At 37.7% G+C, this 18659-nt stretch overlaps 1 protein-coding gene across 1 annotated transcript in view; it reads left to right on the forward strand.

The window, feature by feature from the left end:
• Positions 1-18659, forward strand: part of LOC124376452 (potassium channel subfamily T member 2) — a 117513-nt gene that overhangs the window by 65960 nt on the left and 32894 nt on the right. Inside the window, exons 12-14 of the mRNA XM_046835548.1 lie at positions 420-556; positions 2043-2106; positions 2755-2863. Of these exons, the coding sequence (XP_046691504.1) occupies positions 420-556; positions 2043-2106; positions 2755-2863 (310 nt within the window). The remainder of the gene's footprint in view (positions 1-419; positions 557-2042; positions 2107-2754; positions 2864-18659) is intronic.

The raw sequence follows: 18659 nt of genomic DNA on the forward strand, positions 1-18659 counted from the left end.
ATAAGGCATTCATATCATGCCCCTAATATGTTCATAAGGCATTTCTAACAGGTTCAAAAGGCGTTCATAACACGTTCATAAGCTTTTGTATGTCACACTATAAGATAGATAGATAGATAGATAGATAGATAGATAGATAGATAGATAGATAGATAGATAGATAGATAGATAGATAGATAGATAGATAGATTGATTGATTGATGTGTTACATGAGGAATGAGGAATCTCTAAGAAGAAGCAATCATAAGGTAAAGCTTAGTATGATGCTTCCACCACCATGCTTCACACTGTAGATGATGTTTATTGTAAACATGGCCATTTACTGAAAATGTTACTGAAATTTGGTTGGTCGTTATGTTAATGACGATTTTCAGGTTTGACTTTTTTCTCCTTTACCTCTATCTCCGGCTGGTATGCAGGACTACTACGTGGTGATCCTGTGTCCGACGGAGATCGACGTCCAGGTTCGGCGGGTTCTACACATCCCACTCTGGGCTCAGAGGGTCATCTACCTGCAGGGCTCAGCACTTAAAGACCAGGACCTGATGAGGGCTAAGTAAGAGCTTTCAGGTTCCTACTTAATTGTGATTAGGAGTGAGTTTTTTTTTTTTTTGCAAATTATATCCATCCGTCAGCAGTCATTATAAATCATTGTCAGTTTCGTGACGGACATGTTTATGGACTTGTATAATTTTTAGTTGATTATCCCCTAGAATTTCTGGAAGATCTCAGTCAAAAAAGTTGGAATTGTTGCATCTTATGATATTACAACGTCTAGTGTCTAGGAGGGAACTTGTGCTCCCATTTCAATCAAATTAACACTCTCAAAAACATCTCCTGTATGTGGAAGAGGGCAGATATCACAGACCTTTCCTGCTATTACGGATGTCATGGCATCCAGGAAACCCAATGTTCATGTATAAATGTGATATTTGATGATAAAAAAACCTCAATATAGATGCAGCAGAGAAACTGTGAAAGGAACCGGACGTTGCGTTTGTTCCTTTAATTCCTCACCTGTCTATAGATATTCCCAAAGAACTTATCTGTGAAGGTTTTCATCTGTCCTGGTCACGTAACAGCTCCTGAGTTCTTCTCGTGAGTCAGTGTTTACTCCACCAGGTCCACACCAATTCGCACCTGAAGATTGGTGACATGCACATAACTTGTGTTTTTTTTCTGAAGGAGAGAAAGAAAAATATTTCCATTCTGAGAATCGTGGAATTCCATCAGGATTGGATTAACAGTGCAGGAGCTTCACAAGGATCCTGGGCATGGCTGTGAGACCTCCTGATCAGACCTGCAGCAGCACTTTGATTATTATGAAAATAATTAGTGAAGGCTAACATGGCTAAGAGTGATAAGCAGTAAACAGACGATGCTATAAGATAGCAGTTGGCTGTTTGCGTTAGCGTTGCACCAGTGTCTGCTGATTTCCCATCATTATTAGCAGAGCTGCTATTGACTGTTGTGTTCACTTTATCTCCATTACAGTTTATATTAATTCTGAAAGAAGATTCATCTCTCTCTCTCTCTCTCTCTCTCTCTCTCTCTCTCTCTCTCTCTCTCACTCTCTCCATCTCTCACTCATCTCTCTCTCTGCCTTTCTCTCTTTTTCTGTTCATCAATCTCTGTTTTTCTTGTATCTTTCACTTTCTATTTTCCTGCCGCTCTGTTTGTCTCTTTGTCTCTCTTTATCTCTCTCTCTCTCTCTCTCTCGCTCTCTCTCTCTCTCTCTCTCTCTCTCTCTCTCTCTCTATCTATCTATCTATCTATCTATCTGTTCTTCTGCCTTTCTCTCTTACTATCTCTGTCTGTCTATTTGTGTCTGTCTCTTCTACTGTCTTACTTTCTCTCTGTGAATCATTCTGTCTCTCTTCTCTCTCTCTCTCTCTCTCTCTCTCTCTCTCTCTCTCTCTCTCTCCTCTCTTAAACACTCTCCCTCATTACCTCTTTGTTTTCTTCATTATGGAGTGTGTGTGTGTATCTAATGCCCTGCACTTCCTGGTTCTGTCTCATCCCTGTGTTCTGATTGGCTGCAGAATGGATGATGCCGAGGCCTGTTTTATCCTGAGTAACCGGTTTGAAGTGGATCGCCTTGCTGCTGTATGTTCCTACTGATTCTCCCTCGTTCTCCCTCTCTGTCCATGTCTCTTCTGTCTGAGTCTTTCTTTATATCTCACTGTCTGTATCTGTCTTTCTTTGTGTCCCATTGTGTCTCTGTCTGTCTCTGTCTTTTTCCACATCTCACTGTCTGTCTCTTTCTTTCTCCACGTCTCACTGTCAGTCTCTGTCTTTTTAATATCTCACTTTCTGTCTCTGTCTGTCTCAATGTCTCATTGTATCGCTCTGTTTTTCTCTGTGACTTCTTGTTTGTCTCTGTCTTTCTCCACATCTAACTATTTGTCTCTATGTTTCACTGTCTGTCCTGTTTCATATTTCTCTGTCTGTATCTGCATTTCTATTTGTATTTGTATTTGTCTCTTCCTCCCTATGTATTCTTCATCACCGTCTCTCTCTTCATCGCTGTCTGTCTCTGTCTCACTCTATCTTTTCCTTTTTCTCTCTGTGTTTGTTATGTTTTCTTCATCTCTCCATCCCTCTGTCTCTTTCTAATCGTTTTTATTGGTTACCATATAGGTATGAATTATTTTACATGCAATATTGTCTTTCTATCTATCATCCTCTATTTATTCTTTCTCTCTTTTCCACTTCCTCTCTCTCTCTCTCTCTCTCTCTCTCTCTCTCTCTCAGGATCATCAGACTATCCTCAGAGCTTGGGCGGTGAAAGATTTTGCCCCCAACTGTCCTCTATATGTCCAGATCCTCAAACCTGAGAACAAGTTCCACGTCAAATTTGCAGGTCAGAGTCTGGTCTCCTATTAAAGACCACAGCAGGTTATGTGTGTGTGTGTGTGTGTGTGTGTGTGTGTGTGTGTGTGTGTGTGTGTGTGTGTTTATTTTTATGGTTATGTTTATGAATGAGTGTGTGGTTAGAAGATTGAAGTGATTACCAGGAAAAACAATTTCACACCATTTCACACCATCAGACACAAATCACAACTGGCAGCTCTGCTCTGATGAGCATCTGATGAGAGCATGTGTGTGTGTGTGTGTGTGTGTGTGTGTGTGTGTGTGTGTGTAAAGCACAGACCCCTGCTATCCAGGATGATGGCTGACAGAATTACACACACACTTTTAACTTCATATTCTGAGGATGAAATTTTAGTTTCTGTAAATGAACTTGTTAATATTTGTGACAAACATTTGAGTTTTTTTATATTATATTTACAGTTCATATGGGAAATAGTCACAACCTTTACTTTTCCAATATTTAGTTATGTTACAGTTTTATTAATCAGATCAGAAATGTAAATCTGTAATTCAGGATATTTACAGGTGAAAATGTACTTAAAAAATAAAAATTTAATGATCTTTATTTTAGACATTTTAAAGCTTATAGTGGCTGCTTCATGAGTGCATGTGGGATTTCTCTTTTAACAAATTCACTCATGCTGGTTTGTTTCTTTCTAAAAACAAGGTGTACAAGATGTAAATTGTGTACAGAAAATCAACATTTGTATTGTTTTTGATGATATTTGCAGATGGAAAGTTGACAAAAAGATACACACATTATGTGTAGTTGTAAAGAACATCAGCTGAACATCATCCGTCTTTGTACGTTTCTCGCATTCAATTTCACATCTGTTCATGTACAACCTCTAGTTACCTCACGCATGGACTATTGTAACTCTCTTTTGTTTGGGTTTCCTCACAAACTCCTTCATAATCTTCATCTGGACCAGAACCCAGCTGCCCGTATAATTACTAAACCTCCTCTATCGAGCAGATCTCCCTGTTCTTTATCACCTACACCCCATACACCACAAAGTGCACTTTCAGATCTTCCTCATCTGTTTCCATCACTGTACCTTCTTCCTGTTTAGTCACTTTGTGGTTTAGGGCATTTAGCTGCTTCTCATCTTTGGAATTCTGTTCCACAATCAAGACAAAATTGTGACTTTCTGAACACTTTTAAATCATCCCTCAAAACTCATCTGTTCAGATTCGCTTTTTCAGATTAATTCGAACAGTTAAATAGCTGTTTGTTGTTGTTTGATTTTATGATTTGACTCTACTGTACGGTGTCCTTGAGGGTTTAAATAAAATAAAAGGTATTATTATGATTAAGATATAAGCATCTGGAATATAATTACATTTCATAATAAAATGATTTGTGCATAAAATAAATATACAAACAATACAAACAGTGAAAACGGCATTTGAGCGTAGCCGCAGTAAATCACGTATGAAAACAGATGAGTTACTGCTGTAGTGGACGGATGTAAAAAAAAGAGAACGGAAGGAGAAACGCAGCGAGCAAACAGACTTCATAAAAAAAAAAAAAGGAAAAAATGTGCATCAAAAGCACAATCAGTCGCTGAAAAGCACAACAGTGAGTAAAGATGTGATCGTTTACTGCTGCTGTTATTTGCAGCTTTTAGTTGAGTTTAGTAGATTCAGTGTTTGTGGCACCGTTGTAATCGAATCATCACGATGTCGCGAGCGAACTGATTGAGCCACTTGACGCTCGGAGTCACGACAGAACAGATCCAGTGCGACTTTCCTGAAGATACAAACACAATAGCACTTTACTAAACTACACCATTCACACATGATGAGGATTCGACACTTTTTGCTGATCGTGCTGATCCTTCATCCGTGACACACAGTTTTTCCTGCTGCCTTTGACCCTGAACTCGCCGTCATTTCACAAGCGGCTGTGTATCTTACCGTCACGCTAAACTGCAACGTCAGCAGTTTCAGTTATAATAACTTCAGCAGGCCAACTAGTCGATAACGTCAACAAATATCAGTATTTTATTGATCAGTTGATGCAGTTCTACTTACAGCTTTATTCCAAAATGGATTAAATTAATTATTTTCTTCAAAATTATACAAATAAAACCTTTAATGTAACAAAACCCCAAAATTCTCCATTTTTATTTTAGTCCCTTTGTTTTCTTTTTATTAATTCTCCTTCTTCTTTTTTGGATTTCATATCCCCCTTTTTCCTTTTTTTCATTTCTTTTTTATTTACATTTTGTTTGTTTGTTTGTTTCTTTCTTTCTTTCTTTTTCAATTTCATTTATTTTTTTCCTTCTTGTTTATTTTCTTTCATTCTACTCCTTTTTTTCATTTCTTCCACTTTTCTTTTCATTTCCTCCTTTTTCCTTGTTTGTTCTTTTCCTATGTTTTCTTTTTTTATTGCCATTTTCCTTTATTTTTTCCTTTTCTTTTCTCTTCATGGATTTTCTTTTTTTCTTGTTTCTTTCATTCAATTACCTTTATTTTCTTTGAATTTCTTCTCCTTATAAATTCTTTTTCTTATTTCTTTTATCTTTTCCTTCCATTTCTATTCTTTCTTCCCATTGCTTTCTCCTTCTTCTTTTTCTTTACCTTTTTATTTTCTTTCCTTCTTGTTCCAGTCCTTTCATTCCATTTTCTTTTCATTTCTTCTTCATGTTTTCCTTTTTTTGTGCTTTTTCTTTTTCTTTTTCTTTTCATTCACCTTTCTTTTTCTATTTATTTCCTTTATATTTTTATTTGTTCTTGTTTCTTTCCTTTCATGCAATTCCTTAAAACTGTTCTTATTATTCTTTCTAAGTTCTTTTTATTTTTTTCCTTTTCTTTTTCTTTTCTCTTCATGGATTTTCTTTTTTTCTTGTTTCTTTCATTCAATTACCTTTATTTTCTTTGAATTTCTTCTCCTTATAAATTCTTTTTCTTATTTCTTTTATCTTTTCCTTCCATTTCTATTCTTTCTTCCCATTGCTTTCTCCTTCTTTCTTTTTCTTTACCTTTTTATTTTCTTTCCTTCTTGTTCCAGTCCTTTCATTCCATTTTCTTTTCATTTCTTCCACTTTTCTTTTCATTCACCTTTCTTTTTCTATTTATTTCCTTTATATTTTTATTTGTTCTTGTTTCTTTCCTTTCATGCAATTCCTTAAAACTGTTCTTATTATTCTTTCTAAGTTCTTTTTATTTTTTTCCTTTTCTTTTTCTTTTCTCTTCATGGATTTTCTTTTTTTCTTGTTTCTTTCATTCAATTACCTTTATTTTCTTTGAATTTCTTCTCCTTATAAATTCTTTTTCTTATTTCTTTTATCTTTTCCTTCCATTTCTATTCTTTCTTCCCATTGCTTTCTCCTTCTTTCTTTTCTTTACCTTTTTATTTTCTTTCCTTCTTGTTCCAGTCCTTTCATTCCATTTTCTTTTCATTTCTTCTTCATGTTTTCCTTTTTTTGTGCTTTTTCTTTTTCTTTTTCTTTTCATTCACCTTTCTTTTTCTATTTATTTCCTTTATATTTTTATTTGTTCTTGTTTCTTTCCTTTCATGCAATTCCTTAAAACTGTTCTTATTATTCTTTCTAAGTTCTTTATTTTTTTCCTTTCATTCTCTTCCCTTCATTTTTATATCATTTCGATGATTTCCTTTTCCTGCCTATTTCCTTCCCTTTCCTTTTCCCCTTCCTTCTTTCATTCCACTTTTCCGTATTTGATTAATTAATTGTGTAAAGCTGATCAGGTTTTACTTTCTGTAACCTCACCAGTGAATCTGAGGCCACGATAATCACAGAGTTGAATTAGAAGTGAAATGAAGGTAAAATGATCTGGAGCTTTCTCTGATTTCTTTCTGTGAACATCTAAAAGCTGAACGCTGGCTCTCAGTGTACAATCTCTCGCCTCGTATCTGAGGGTTTAATCATCATCGTCCTCGCAGTGGCTCACCAGTGCAGTGAGACACGAAACACAGGCACAGAGAGAGGATAAGGAGCAGCCAGTCCCTGTTGGGTAGATTGATGTTATGGACTAAAGCGAAAATGAAAAGTCGTGGGACTGGGAATTGATTTTAGCAGCATTGCTGAGGAGGACGAGTCACGGCGGCATGCCTGTCGCTCCAGGCAAAGGTTTCCAAAGGGGAATCCCGGTACACAAAAAACCATAGATCAGCTGTATAGACAGAAAAATGGAGGTAAAACCGCCATGCATTAAATACAAATCAGAACTTATTTTAATTAAATGCTTGCCGGGATGCATTGAGGCAGAACTTCTTATATGTCAGATTTTATGATTATTCCTGAACTCAGCTCAGAATACTGGATTCTGATTGGTGGTTAACTTAATCAGCGTCCTAAAGGAATGTGCTGCCTTATAAACAGCCAGAGTGTGAGTTGTTTAGAGGCACAAGAATGGCAACTTGGTATAGTTTCAGATCCAAAGACCAATGTCTTAACCACTAAGCTACCACCTCCTTAGAACCTCTGATCAGAAGGGCATAGGTTCAAGCTCCAACATTGCCAAGCTGCCAGTGTTGGGCCCTTGTGCAGTGCGTTTAATCCTCTCTGCTGCATTGGGGGCGCTATATCATGGCTGATCCTGCACTCTAAGGTTTCTAACAAGCTGGAAAATGATGGTTCTACAGTATACTTTGGAATAAGATTCGAAATACATTATGTAAAAAAAAAAGGTTTGTGGACACCTGAACAGAGGTTTTGCATGTGCTTTTTGACATCTCATTCAACACTGAGTCATAATTTGCTGTTATAATAAGCTTCACTTTTCCGGGAAGATGTTCCATTAGATTTTGTGTGAGATTTATATAGCTGATGTAGCTGAGCTGAGGAGGCCTTGGGTGCAGTCAGGACTGCTGGACTGGACTAGAATAGACTAGACTAGACAAGACTAGACTGGATTGAATTAGTTTGCACTGGATTGGACTGGTCTTGACTAGCTTGGATTAGGTTCAACTGAACTGGAATGGATTGGATTGTTTGGACTGGAATAGATTGGATTGGTTTGAACTGAACTGGTCTAGACTGGATTGGACTAGACTTGACTGGACTGGATTGTATTGTATTGGACTGGTTTGTACTGAATTGAATTGCATTGGACTGTAATAGACTAGATTTGATTGGTTTGGACTAAACTGAACTGAATTGGATCAGACTGGATTAGACGGGACTAGAATGTACTGGATTGAACAGGAATCGTAAAATAGGGTAGAGTGTGTTTGTTTGTGTTCTAGAGTCTTTTCTAATCTGCTGAAATTATTATTAATCTCTCATTTCAGAATCAATACAGACAAGACTCGATAAGAGACTCTGAGGAGTGTGTGTGTGTGTGTGTGTGTGTGTGTGTGTGTGTGTGTGTGTGTGTGTGTGTGTGGGTGTGTTTGTGGGTGTGTTGTGACACTGGTCTGATGAGCTGCTCTAAGTGGTTGAGTGGGTGATTTTAATGGCTGCCACTAAAGACACATCTCAAGCTCTACACATGGTTTCATCTCTGACTGATACTCGTGTCTCTGAGTTCGTCCTGATTGGATTCTACTTCGTTTTTATAGATTAATAGATTTGAATTGCTCCTGAATTCCCTTTGTGCAAGAGTTTAGGATTGGACTGGATAGGATATTATGGGATTGGATTAGATTAGATTGGATTGGATTGGATAGAAGATAGGATCGGATAATATAGTATAGAACAGGATTGGATTAGATAGTGTTGAATTGGATTGGATTAAATGGAAATGGATGAGATAGGATTTAGATTGGGTTGGATTGGATTGGATAGGACTGCATAAAATTGGAATAGATTGGATACATTAGAATAGGTTACAAAGGGATTGGATTGGATAAAATGAGACATAATAAGATTGGATTAGGTAGCATAGATTAGAATACTTATTGTAAAAGGATTGGATTGGATAGGGTAGATTAGATTAGAAACGGTTTTATAAACGTATAGAACAAGATGGGATAGGATAGAATTGGACTGGATTGGATTGGATTGGAATAAAATGACAGAGTACATAAAAAAAAGATATAATCAAATTATCACAGAGGGAAACAGAGCAGTAACATGATCGCAATTTAAAGTGTGTGTGTGTGTGTGTGTGTGTGTGTGTGTGTGTGTGTTTCTTCCTGGCCCAGGCAGAAAACATAATTGAAAGTGTATGTTTGATCCTCCAAACCCTCCCATTATGACAGAACCTTCTCCTGTAGTCAGAGTCTCTGTAAATCAGTCACGGCTTGTCTTTCTTCATCACACACAATTTACTGGAATTTTTCGGGCGGGTGCTGTTTTTATGTTGTTTTTTTACCTGAAAGTGTATATATCTTTATCTTAGAGAGTAGCGAATGGAAAACTTTTGTGGGGGAAAACAGATTGTTTGTGTGTCAGTGTTTGGGTTGTTTTTGTGTATGCAGTTAATGGTGTTTTGTGTTGTGTTGGTCGCTGCGGCGGATAATACGCTCATGAATTACAGCTAAATGATAAATGCATGTTACTCGTTGGCTCTAATAGAAAACGAACTGCTCTGTCAGTCTCAATTAGGCAGACTGGAGAGGCCAAAGATAACAGGATGTACAGAGGGAGGTCCTGTTATTCTCTGGCTCTGATCTCAGGCACAGTGTGTGTGTGTGTGTGTGTGTGTGTGTGTGTGCACCTCTAAATAAACTGCTGCACCCTGAGGCTCTGCTTTTTTCACAGAAATAAAAAAAAGCCACCCAGAAAGATAACCAAAAACAACCAGAGTCCCAAATGTAACAACAACAGGCAAAAAAAAGACCAAATGAGTCACGATTCACTCGTTTTCATCAAAAAAATAAATAAAAACATGCCAGGAAATGACACGATCTTTCATTTTACTCCCGTTATGTATAAAATGTCAAATTATCAGTGCTTCTTTTCATGGTGGGACTAATAAAAGAGTAAATATCATTATTTCTATTATTATTATTACGCCGTACGGTCTGATGGTTGTGGCTACACACCGGATCCTTTATATAGTACGACTAAATGTTTGTGGACACCACTGCTTCTCTCTCTTTACCCATCCCGAGGCATCCTGAGGTTGCTCCAGCCCCTGTCACGTCCCACCTCATGAAGATTATGGACCTTTAAAGAAGCTCACAAACATCCCGAACTATCTAGAGATGTACCAGCACCAGTTGGATCCCACTTCATGTGCAGTTTGGACACTGGACCTCTTTGAGTGTTTAAAGGCTCTGGCATGAAGAAGCTGGTGTTGGATCTGGGATGATCTCAAATTGTTGAGATATTTTACGAGTTGCTCAGTAGCTCCTGGTTCCATAATCTCAAATGACTGTATAAGACTGTAGAAAGAACATCACTTATAATCTTACACTCCAGTGCTCATGTTAGTTCTCACTCTCCAGTGTTCAGTATTGTTGAAAGACTATAATCAAACTCTTGATGTCACCCAAATGAGGATGAGGTTCCCCTTTTGAGTCTGGTTCCTCTCAAGGTTTCTTCCTCATTACATCTAAGAGAGTTTTTCCTTTACCACAGTTGCCACGGCTGCTCATCAGGGACAAATTCACACAAATCACCTTCACTGGTTAATCCTGTAAAGCTGCTTTGAGACAATGTCTGTTGTGAAAAGCACTATAGAAATAAACTTGACTTGACTTGACACCTGACCATAACATTTGTGATGTGCTACTTTGGTAAAACAAAGTAATCCTGTTCTACATTTAGTTTTCTACTTGCTGTTATAATATCCTCCACTCTTCTGGGAAAATGTTCGACTAGAGCACTTTTGTACGTCGCTCTGGATGAGGGCGTCTGCTGAATGCCACAAATGTAAATGTAAACAATGTTGAAAGAATTGAAAGATTTAGGATCAGAACTTGATGCATTGGAACTTGGGATTGTTATTATTATTATTATTATTATTATTGCACTGAAATTATTGCACATAATTGCCCAATATATTAACATTATATAAATGTGGCAGGAAAATCTATAATTATATCTACATCATGAAACAGCTGTTTAACATTAAATTGTTTTAATGTTTTGCGAAATGCCGGATCGAAGCAAATCATTCACCCCATGACTGATGTCTGATACCGGATGATCTCAGAGCGTTCAGCGTAAACATGTCTGGGTATTTTTTTGGTAAAACCTGTACAAAACTGAAAACAAAAATCACAGACCCTGTAACTGCAGCGCTGACTGGTAATCATCCGGTCCTACTCTAACATCACTCCCTGTACCCAAAGCACTTATGTACATTTCTTCGAGAAAATCGTTCTGAGAATTTAATCTGAAGTGATAACAAAATTACAGACCCGAAACCAGCCTGCCTTGGCTCTCTGAAACACTTTACTGTGGCAGCAAACCCATTTCTACCTCCATCTCTGAAAATTTGGATCATGTCTGATAAATCACAGAAAAGTCACAGATGCTTGCTGACGTAAAATTGAAAAAGTAGATTCATTTTAGAGTGTTTTGGAGGGTTTTCACCTTGTGGCAAGATGGTGAACTGCACATAAACATTTTTTTTCTTTTGCACTATATTAAGACACTTTTTCAGCCAAACTGTTAGAGGTACACAATTGTATAGGATGTCTTTGGATGCATTAAAAATTTCCCCTTCACTTCAAATAGGAAACCTGTTCCAGCATGACAATGTCCCTGTGCACAAAGCCGGCTCTATAAATCTCTGCATTACATGGGTTGGAGTGGAAGGAGAAAGGAGGAGAAAAAGTGGAAAGCCAATGAGGAGGTTTATGGATGTGGTGAGGATGGACAGACAGACAGACAGACAGACAGACAGACAGACAGACAGACAGACAGACAGACAGACAGACAGACAGACAAAGTATTGCTTAAAGGTTACAAAGAACATGATTAAGGCGTGTTGATTTCAGGAAGATCTCCATATTATTTTGTACCTTCCTTAACAAGAAGAGAACATTCCTGCGACAGACTTTCTGCATTACATTTGTAAAGCCAGGATCTAATCCTCTTTACATGAAATCCACCAGCTCCCGAGCAGGTTTCAGCTTATGTTCCAACTATGCTCCAGAATGAGGTTCATCAAACAATCCTGGATAATGACAAATCATCCACAGTAAAATGCAGCTAATTGATTAATCCACGTATGACGAACAGACCCGAGTTTATTCACTCTGTGTAAGTCATTACTAGGAAGAAAATACTGTATTCGAAGCAGCACATTGATATAAACCTGTGATTTGTTGCTGCACTGTTAGAAAATATTTCTCTGATATTTTATTCCTTTATAAAGTGAACCAAAGAACAATTTAAAACACTGGCAGTTTATGATTCTATCGTTGTGCAACTCGTCCCGTGGCTTCACTGTGAGGACACCTCGTAACGGTCAATATTACTGCGAACAATAAATATCGACGTGAAGCATTCAAACAGGAGGATGATGAGTTTCTGACTTTTAGAGATTAAAGCTCCATAAAGTGTTTACCTACAGAATCCTGGTCCCAATCTTTCCCTCATTCTGCCTTTCTGTTCATCATCTCTAGAATCTAAATGATGTAGTGTTTAAATGAATGAATGATGTCATTTATTTCAGTGTTATTAAAACTTCAGGACCCACAAGGATTTAATATTTCATTTTATTCTTTTACACACCACCGAGCTGAAAAATCGTGGTTTTGGGTTGAGTGAAAAATGCCTATGCTACAGGGCAAGAATAACATTCCAGAAATGTATTGCAGAAATCATTTACAATTTATTAAGTTTCATCATTTATTCAGTGATATTTATAACATTGGACGAGCATGCGATGTTGGATTTCTGACTGAATCAATACACAGGGTGTGGACTGGACTGAAATACTCAATAGAATTCAATGTTATTTGTACGGTTCTATTACTAATAGACATTATTCTATTGTTTAAATAGATTATACATTTCAAGATCATCAAAGCATTAAATACTTTATATAAGTTTATCCTTAATGAGCAAATCATTGGTGACCGTGGTGAGGAAAACTTCCTGAGATGGTATGGGGAAGAAACCTTGAAAGAAACCAGAGTCAAAAGGGAACCCATCCTCATCTGGGTGACACATTAAATTATCCATTCAATACAGTTCCATCAATGTTAAGGTTTTCATGTGTTCATTGATAAAGACTTAAGGGCAAAATTGTTCACAATATTATTTATTATCTATTTGTCTTCATTCCATAGAGTTTCTCTCAGGTGCGCTGCTGCATGGAGTGCCTGTATATACGATACATTTTTTTATTCGATCAGATTTCAGCCGTCCAATCATGTGTTGCCGAGGTCTAAAGCATCTGCCTTAAGGCCTTCAGAAATCAGCGCTGTAGGTCTCCTGTAGCTTCAAATACATGTTGCTTTTTTTCTTTTTTTGGATTTTTATTAGTAACATGTTATATAAATCACATAATGGTCACTACAGAATTCCAAATATTTTACAGTTTTACATGCGAAAGGAACAAAGTATACTGACAAATATAACACGTACACACACTGTCAAGTTATACAGCAAAGGAAATAAATAAAAAAAGAAACAATTCGCCTGAACTATGAAAGAAATGGTTGACATTTCTGAAAAAAAAACTTAGTGTTACCTTTCAGAGTAAATTTAATTTTCTCAAGTTGAAGGAAAAATCCCGTGTCTTTTAGAGGTTGTAAGTAAGAAGGTGGGACGTCCACTGTAGAAGAAGATGACGTCTGGCCAACAATGATGTGGAGCTAATAACTTCCTTTAACCGTGATGCCTCATCTAGAAGTCCAAAGATACCAATCAAGAAAACAGTGAAAGCCTTTGCTATACCACAATTTCCAGACATGAGGGAGGAAAAAAGATGATTGTTACATAGTGGACCTTAAGGAGAAGTTGTTATAAATTTGAAAGGTTTCCTAAATTAATAGCAAATTTTAATTAAGTGTTAAACACAACAGGATTTTTAACATACAAAGACATTTTGATTGGAAGGGAAGAATATATAAGAGCAGATATTGAAGACGAGGGAGAACATGACTGGGCTTCTAACTAACACCATGCTAAACGAGGTGACTCAACCCAGTACTGTATCTTATAAAGGTGTGCTGCCTAGTAATAAAAGTGAAAATGTGGTAGCGCCAGCCCACCGCTGGCCTTTTTTATGAGATCCCCCCCATGCCCAAATGAAAAAATTAATCACTTTGTCTAATGAGTCAAACAAGTGCTTAGGTAGGAATAAGGGAATTGTTAGAAACAAAAAGAAAAAGTGAGGCATTCATCTAAATAGCAGTAATCTTCCCAATCAGAGACAAAGGCAGACTATTCCCTCTCTGAAGATCAGACGTCGTTTGGTCATGAGTGGTGTAAAGTTTGCAGAAAAAAGACCTGAGAATGTACGTGTCACATTAATACCAAGGAACCTTAATCCAAAGGAAGTGATGTAGAAGGGCCAGTTGTTTCAGAAAAGAGAACCTGAATGTAGCAAGAATGGACAAGACACCAGGCAGACCAGATACAGGATCAGATACATAGAGCAATAAATCGTCTGCATTCAGTGATCATCGATGTCCATTCCTAATGACACCCCTTAATAAAGTAGAGTATCGCAAAGAAATGGCTAGTAACCCAATGTCCAATGGCAAATAGGAATGGAGACAAAGGGCAGCTTTGACATGTCCCATGTTCCAACGAAAAATAATTTGAAGGCAAATGTTTAAATACTGGATTGTGGTGATGTAAAAATAAAAAAAATGATTTCACCCAGCTAATTAATACTCCCTCTCTACCCTATCAAAAGCTTTCCATTGAAGGTCCAATGAGACCACAATTTCAGCCGTACAATAACGTCTGCATTTTCACGTCTTTTGATTGGATCGCACTAGTCAGAGCTCGCAACCCGCATCTGTAGCAAACTGCACAAGCTCAAATATATTCGATTTAATAGCTGTTTTTTCATTCCACAATGACTCACAGTAAAGAAGAGATTGTGCAGTAAAAGGAGACGTGTTGAATTGTGATCATTTGGTTTCTTGCTTTAGTGATGACATTCATTCTCGCCGTATGGGATTCCTGTCTGTGATGCAGCGCTCTGTTTTACTGCGTTTCTCTATAATATTGATAGTTTTTATAGACGTGGTGTCATAATAAAGATTAAGAGGTGGATTGATTCAGGTAGGGCACCACTGAAGGCCTCGGTGTGAGATGCACAACCTGTTACTGGTTCTGAATCATTATCTCACTGCATGATAAACTTGTTTTGCCTGTGAGCTGTACGTTTTGGATCGTAAGCGGATCCTTCTTTTTTCCACACTTTGGCCTTTCATTAAACTTGACTAACGTTTATCTTAATTCCACAATCTCTGTATTCATGATTCAGCCTTTTAAACAATAATTCTTAAACAATTACATCAATATATTATAATAAGTCACGAATCAGCTATACAGGTCTTAGTTTATGTTGATAGTGTAGAAGTGATAAATCTCATTATCCATTACTGAGGACTTTTCTGTAGCAAAGCGTCATCCATCATCCCCCAATTATTCAACATCTCTCATCTAGAAGCCTTTCATGAAAGTCCTGGTTATCTGCTACAAAGTAGAAGGCTCAGGAAGCTAAAGCTTCTTCTGTGAGTTCCTGTAATCAATCTTCATGTCATTTGGTTAAGGGCATGGCTGTTCTACACTTGCTGAAACTCTGTTAGAGTGGAGTTAGTAAAGAAGAAAATAAAGAAACAGTTTTTTTTCAGGTCCAGAACCAGTGCTTGTTACAGTGTTAAAGGGTTCAGTGGAGGAGAATCGTAGATCTTCATTTCCGTTAACCTTAGACCTTGATTTAGCTGTTCAGGCTTCCAGGAAAAGCTTTGCAGACCTTTGAGAAATGGTGGGTAAAGTTGAGGCATGCTTGATAGGAAAATAATCCAGAGCAGGGAGTCACCAAATTTGGATTTGAGGGGGTTGGGGGAAGGCAGTGGTGGGGCTCTTGAGTTGAGGCTCTGGGTTGCTGAGGGCTTTGGGCATTGGCGAGCTCATGGGTTCAAATCTTACCAATGCCAAGTTGCCATTGTTAATACCGGGGCTTAAAAGCATGACCTTCTGATGAGTAACCCAGACCCTTAATCCAAGGCGGAAAGAGTAATAAAATATTCTACTCAAGTAAAAGTTACTTCAATGAAATTTGACTTAACTATGAGTAAAGTTACTGGTCTAAAAATCTACTCAAGTAAATGAATTTTAAAGTGTATTTCGAGTAGAAGTTACAGAGTTTTTTTTACCAGTGAGGGGAGGGGTGGGGGGTTTTAGTGTAGTTCGAAAGATGATTTAAATCTTCAAACTAGTTGTTTTTCCTTTACAAATAAAAAAAAAACTAAGAAAAAAACTACAGTTCATGACTTAAGTTTATGTGTTTTGTGCACTTGTGAAATCGCAAATGCAGATTCAGAATTCGGACAGTTAGCGCAAAACTTTTGCCTCAACGACGTTTCGCTTTCATCTGCGTCTGCATAACTGCTCTGCATCTTTCTTTCTTGTGCAAGTTTGTTCTCCATCAAACAATCAGAGCAGTAGATTTCCGGGGCATGATATTTTTTTTTTACCTGTTGCATTATTTTTATTTATTTATCTACTTAATCAGAAATGGATATAATTTCAAGTGTAGTGAAGTGCAATACTTTAAAGAAAAAATACTTAAAATTACAGATTAAAAAAATTGCTTTAAAAAGTAGAAGTACACAAAAAAAACTCAATACTCAATTAAAGTAACGTAAATAAATGGAATTTGTTACTTTCCACCTCTGCCCCTAACCTGCCACCTCCCCTAGGGTGGTATATAGTGCCTGATTCTAGCAAAGTGGGATATGTGATGCAATAATCTCAATGTGCTTCAATGTGACACATAAAGCCATTATATTCTTTGTAGGTCTTTGCAGGGTTTAAAATCTGATGTGAGCAACTATTAAGAGCCAGTGATAGAACCACAGAGGGTCAAAAGCAAGGAATCCAATTGCATTCTGTTTCAGTAGAAAGGAATCGGATGGAATGCAGAGAAAAACATGCCAGGAATAAATTGCCAGACCTAAACATAACACCCATGGAGAAAAATGGAAGGACAAACCTTCAAGAAAATGTTGACTTGGGGGTGCATCTCCAGGGATTTCATAGCAATTTAGTCTGAATTTGCGATTAGTGGCCATTCATAAGAAGATGTCCTTCAAAGAATCAGATTATCCAACCAGGAGCATAAGGAGGAGATAAGGGTCCTCAGTGCTTGGAGAAGATGTGAATTTATATTAGCATTTCTCCAACTGGTGTACATCTGAATCGTGGTCAGAAGTTGCTCAGAGATCAATCACTATCCTGACAGACAATAGTTTGGCTGATCTAATGGAATGAACATTCTCATTAACAGCAGCATGAAGTTTACCACCTTGAAGTCAGACTGGTTAGAATTCTAGAGGAGAAACCTCTGATTATAAAAAAGACCAGAATTTTGAAAGCAAAATGATCCCACTTGCTAACAACTGAGACATCAAGTGTGTTTTCACCCAAAATTGTTATGACTATGGCACTCAGAATGTGGGCAGATGTTTCACAGTCATTCGCAGTAAAAATGCTGAACAAAATGAGGTCTTGAGAGCATTGTGGAGAGATGAGAGAAGGTATTGGATGTCTTGTGCAGAAAGAAGAGAGATGCATATTAAGGAGATGGAAGGGAAAGAGTGAAAATGAAGTGTAATAATAGGAATAGGAAGAACAGAATGGCATATCTTGTCTGCATTTGCTTCAAAGAAGGTAATGGAGTTAGTTATAGAACTGGGAGTCAGCTTGACCTGTGTTTTGGAGAAGTAAATTGGGAATAAGGGCGGATCGGAATAACTGGAGTTCTAATAATTGGTACATTAGTTTGGTACATAATTGTTCAACATTAGGTTGATGAAATTTGCTCAGGTCTCGAATTAAAGTTCCTTAAAAATCAGTCTGGGGATTGAGGCAGTTTCACAAATCTCCCCCTGTTCTGAGCTTGGAAAGTGGTAGCTCAGTGGTTAGGACTCCTGATTAGAGGACATTGCTGGGCCCTTGAGCAAGGCCCTTAACTATTAACTGTTTTGTTCAAAAGTCATGATTGCAACATAAAGTCGAATGCTGTAAATGTTTTCTAGTTCCTAGTTTTTTTTTTTGGTTTAAAGTTAAAGGCCTTTTTACTTACATTCATGGCATTTGGCAGGTGCCCTTTTCCAGAGCGATTTACATTTATCTCATTCAGAAAATTGAGCAGTTATGGGGTTAAGGGCCTTACCTGTGGGCTCAGGAGTTGAACTCACTTCCTTTGGAAAAGCTAATGCCTTGACCACTAAGCTGCAACCTCACCTTATAGTTTTGTCCATTCTTACTGCTGTTAATACATTTACATTGTATGACATTTGGCAGAAGCTCTTATCTTATCTCTACTTGTCACATGTAATTTCCAGTGAAGTGAAATTATTCCTTTTCATATCCCAGTGATGTTAGGAAGCTGGGGTCAGAGGCGCAGGGTCAGAATGGTATATCATCCCTGGAGCACAGAGGGTTAAAGGCCTTGCTCAAAGGCCCAAGAGTGGTAGCTTGACAATACCAGAGCTTGAACCTCCAACTTTTCCGATCAGTATCCCAGACCCTCAACCACTGAGCTACAACTTTCTCTGGTACCATTGAGGAAAGCCCTACATGAAGCCGTCCTCATCAGCAGCAAATGGTTTCCAGGTGTTGAGAACTCCATCCAGAAGAAGGGCATCAGGATGGATTAGGTTCAAGTTCTGGAGAACAGAAGTGGACAGAATCACTGGGATTACTGTAGTGATGTGTAGATCA

Source organism: Silurus meridionalis, chromosome 22 (genome assembly GCF_014805685.1).
Source record: "Silurus meridionalis isolate SWU-2019-XX chromosome 22, ASM1480568v1, whole genome shotgun sequence".
NCBI classification, from domain to species: domain Eukaryota; kingdom Metazoa; phylum Chordata; class Actinopteri; order Siluriformes; family Siluridae; genus Silurus; species Silurus meridionalis.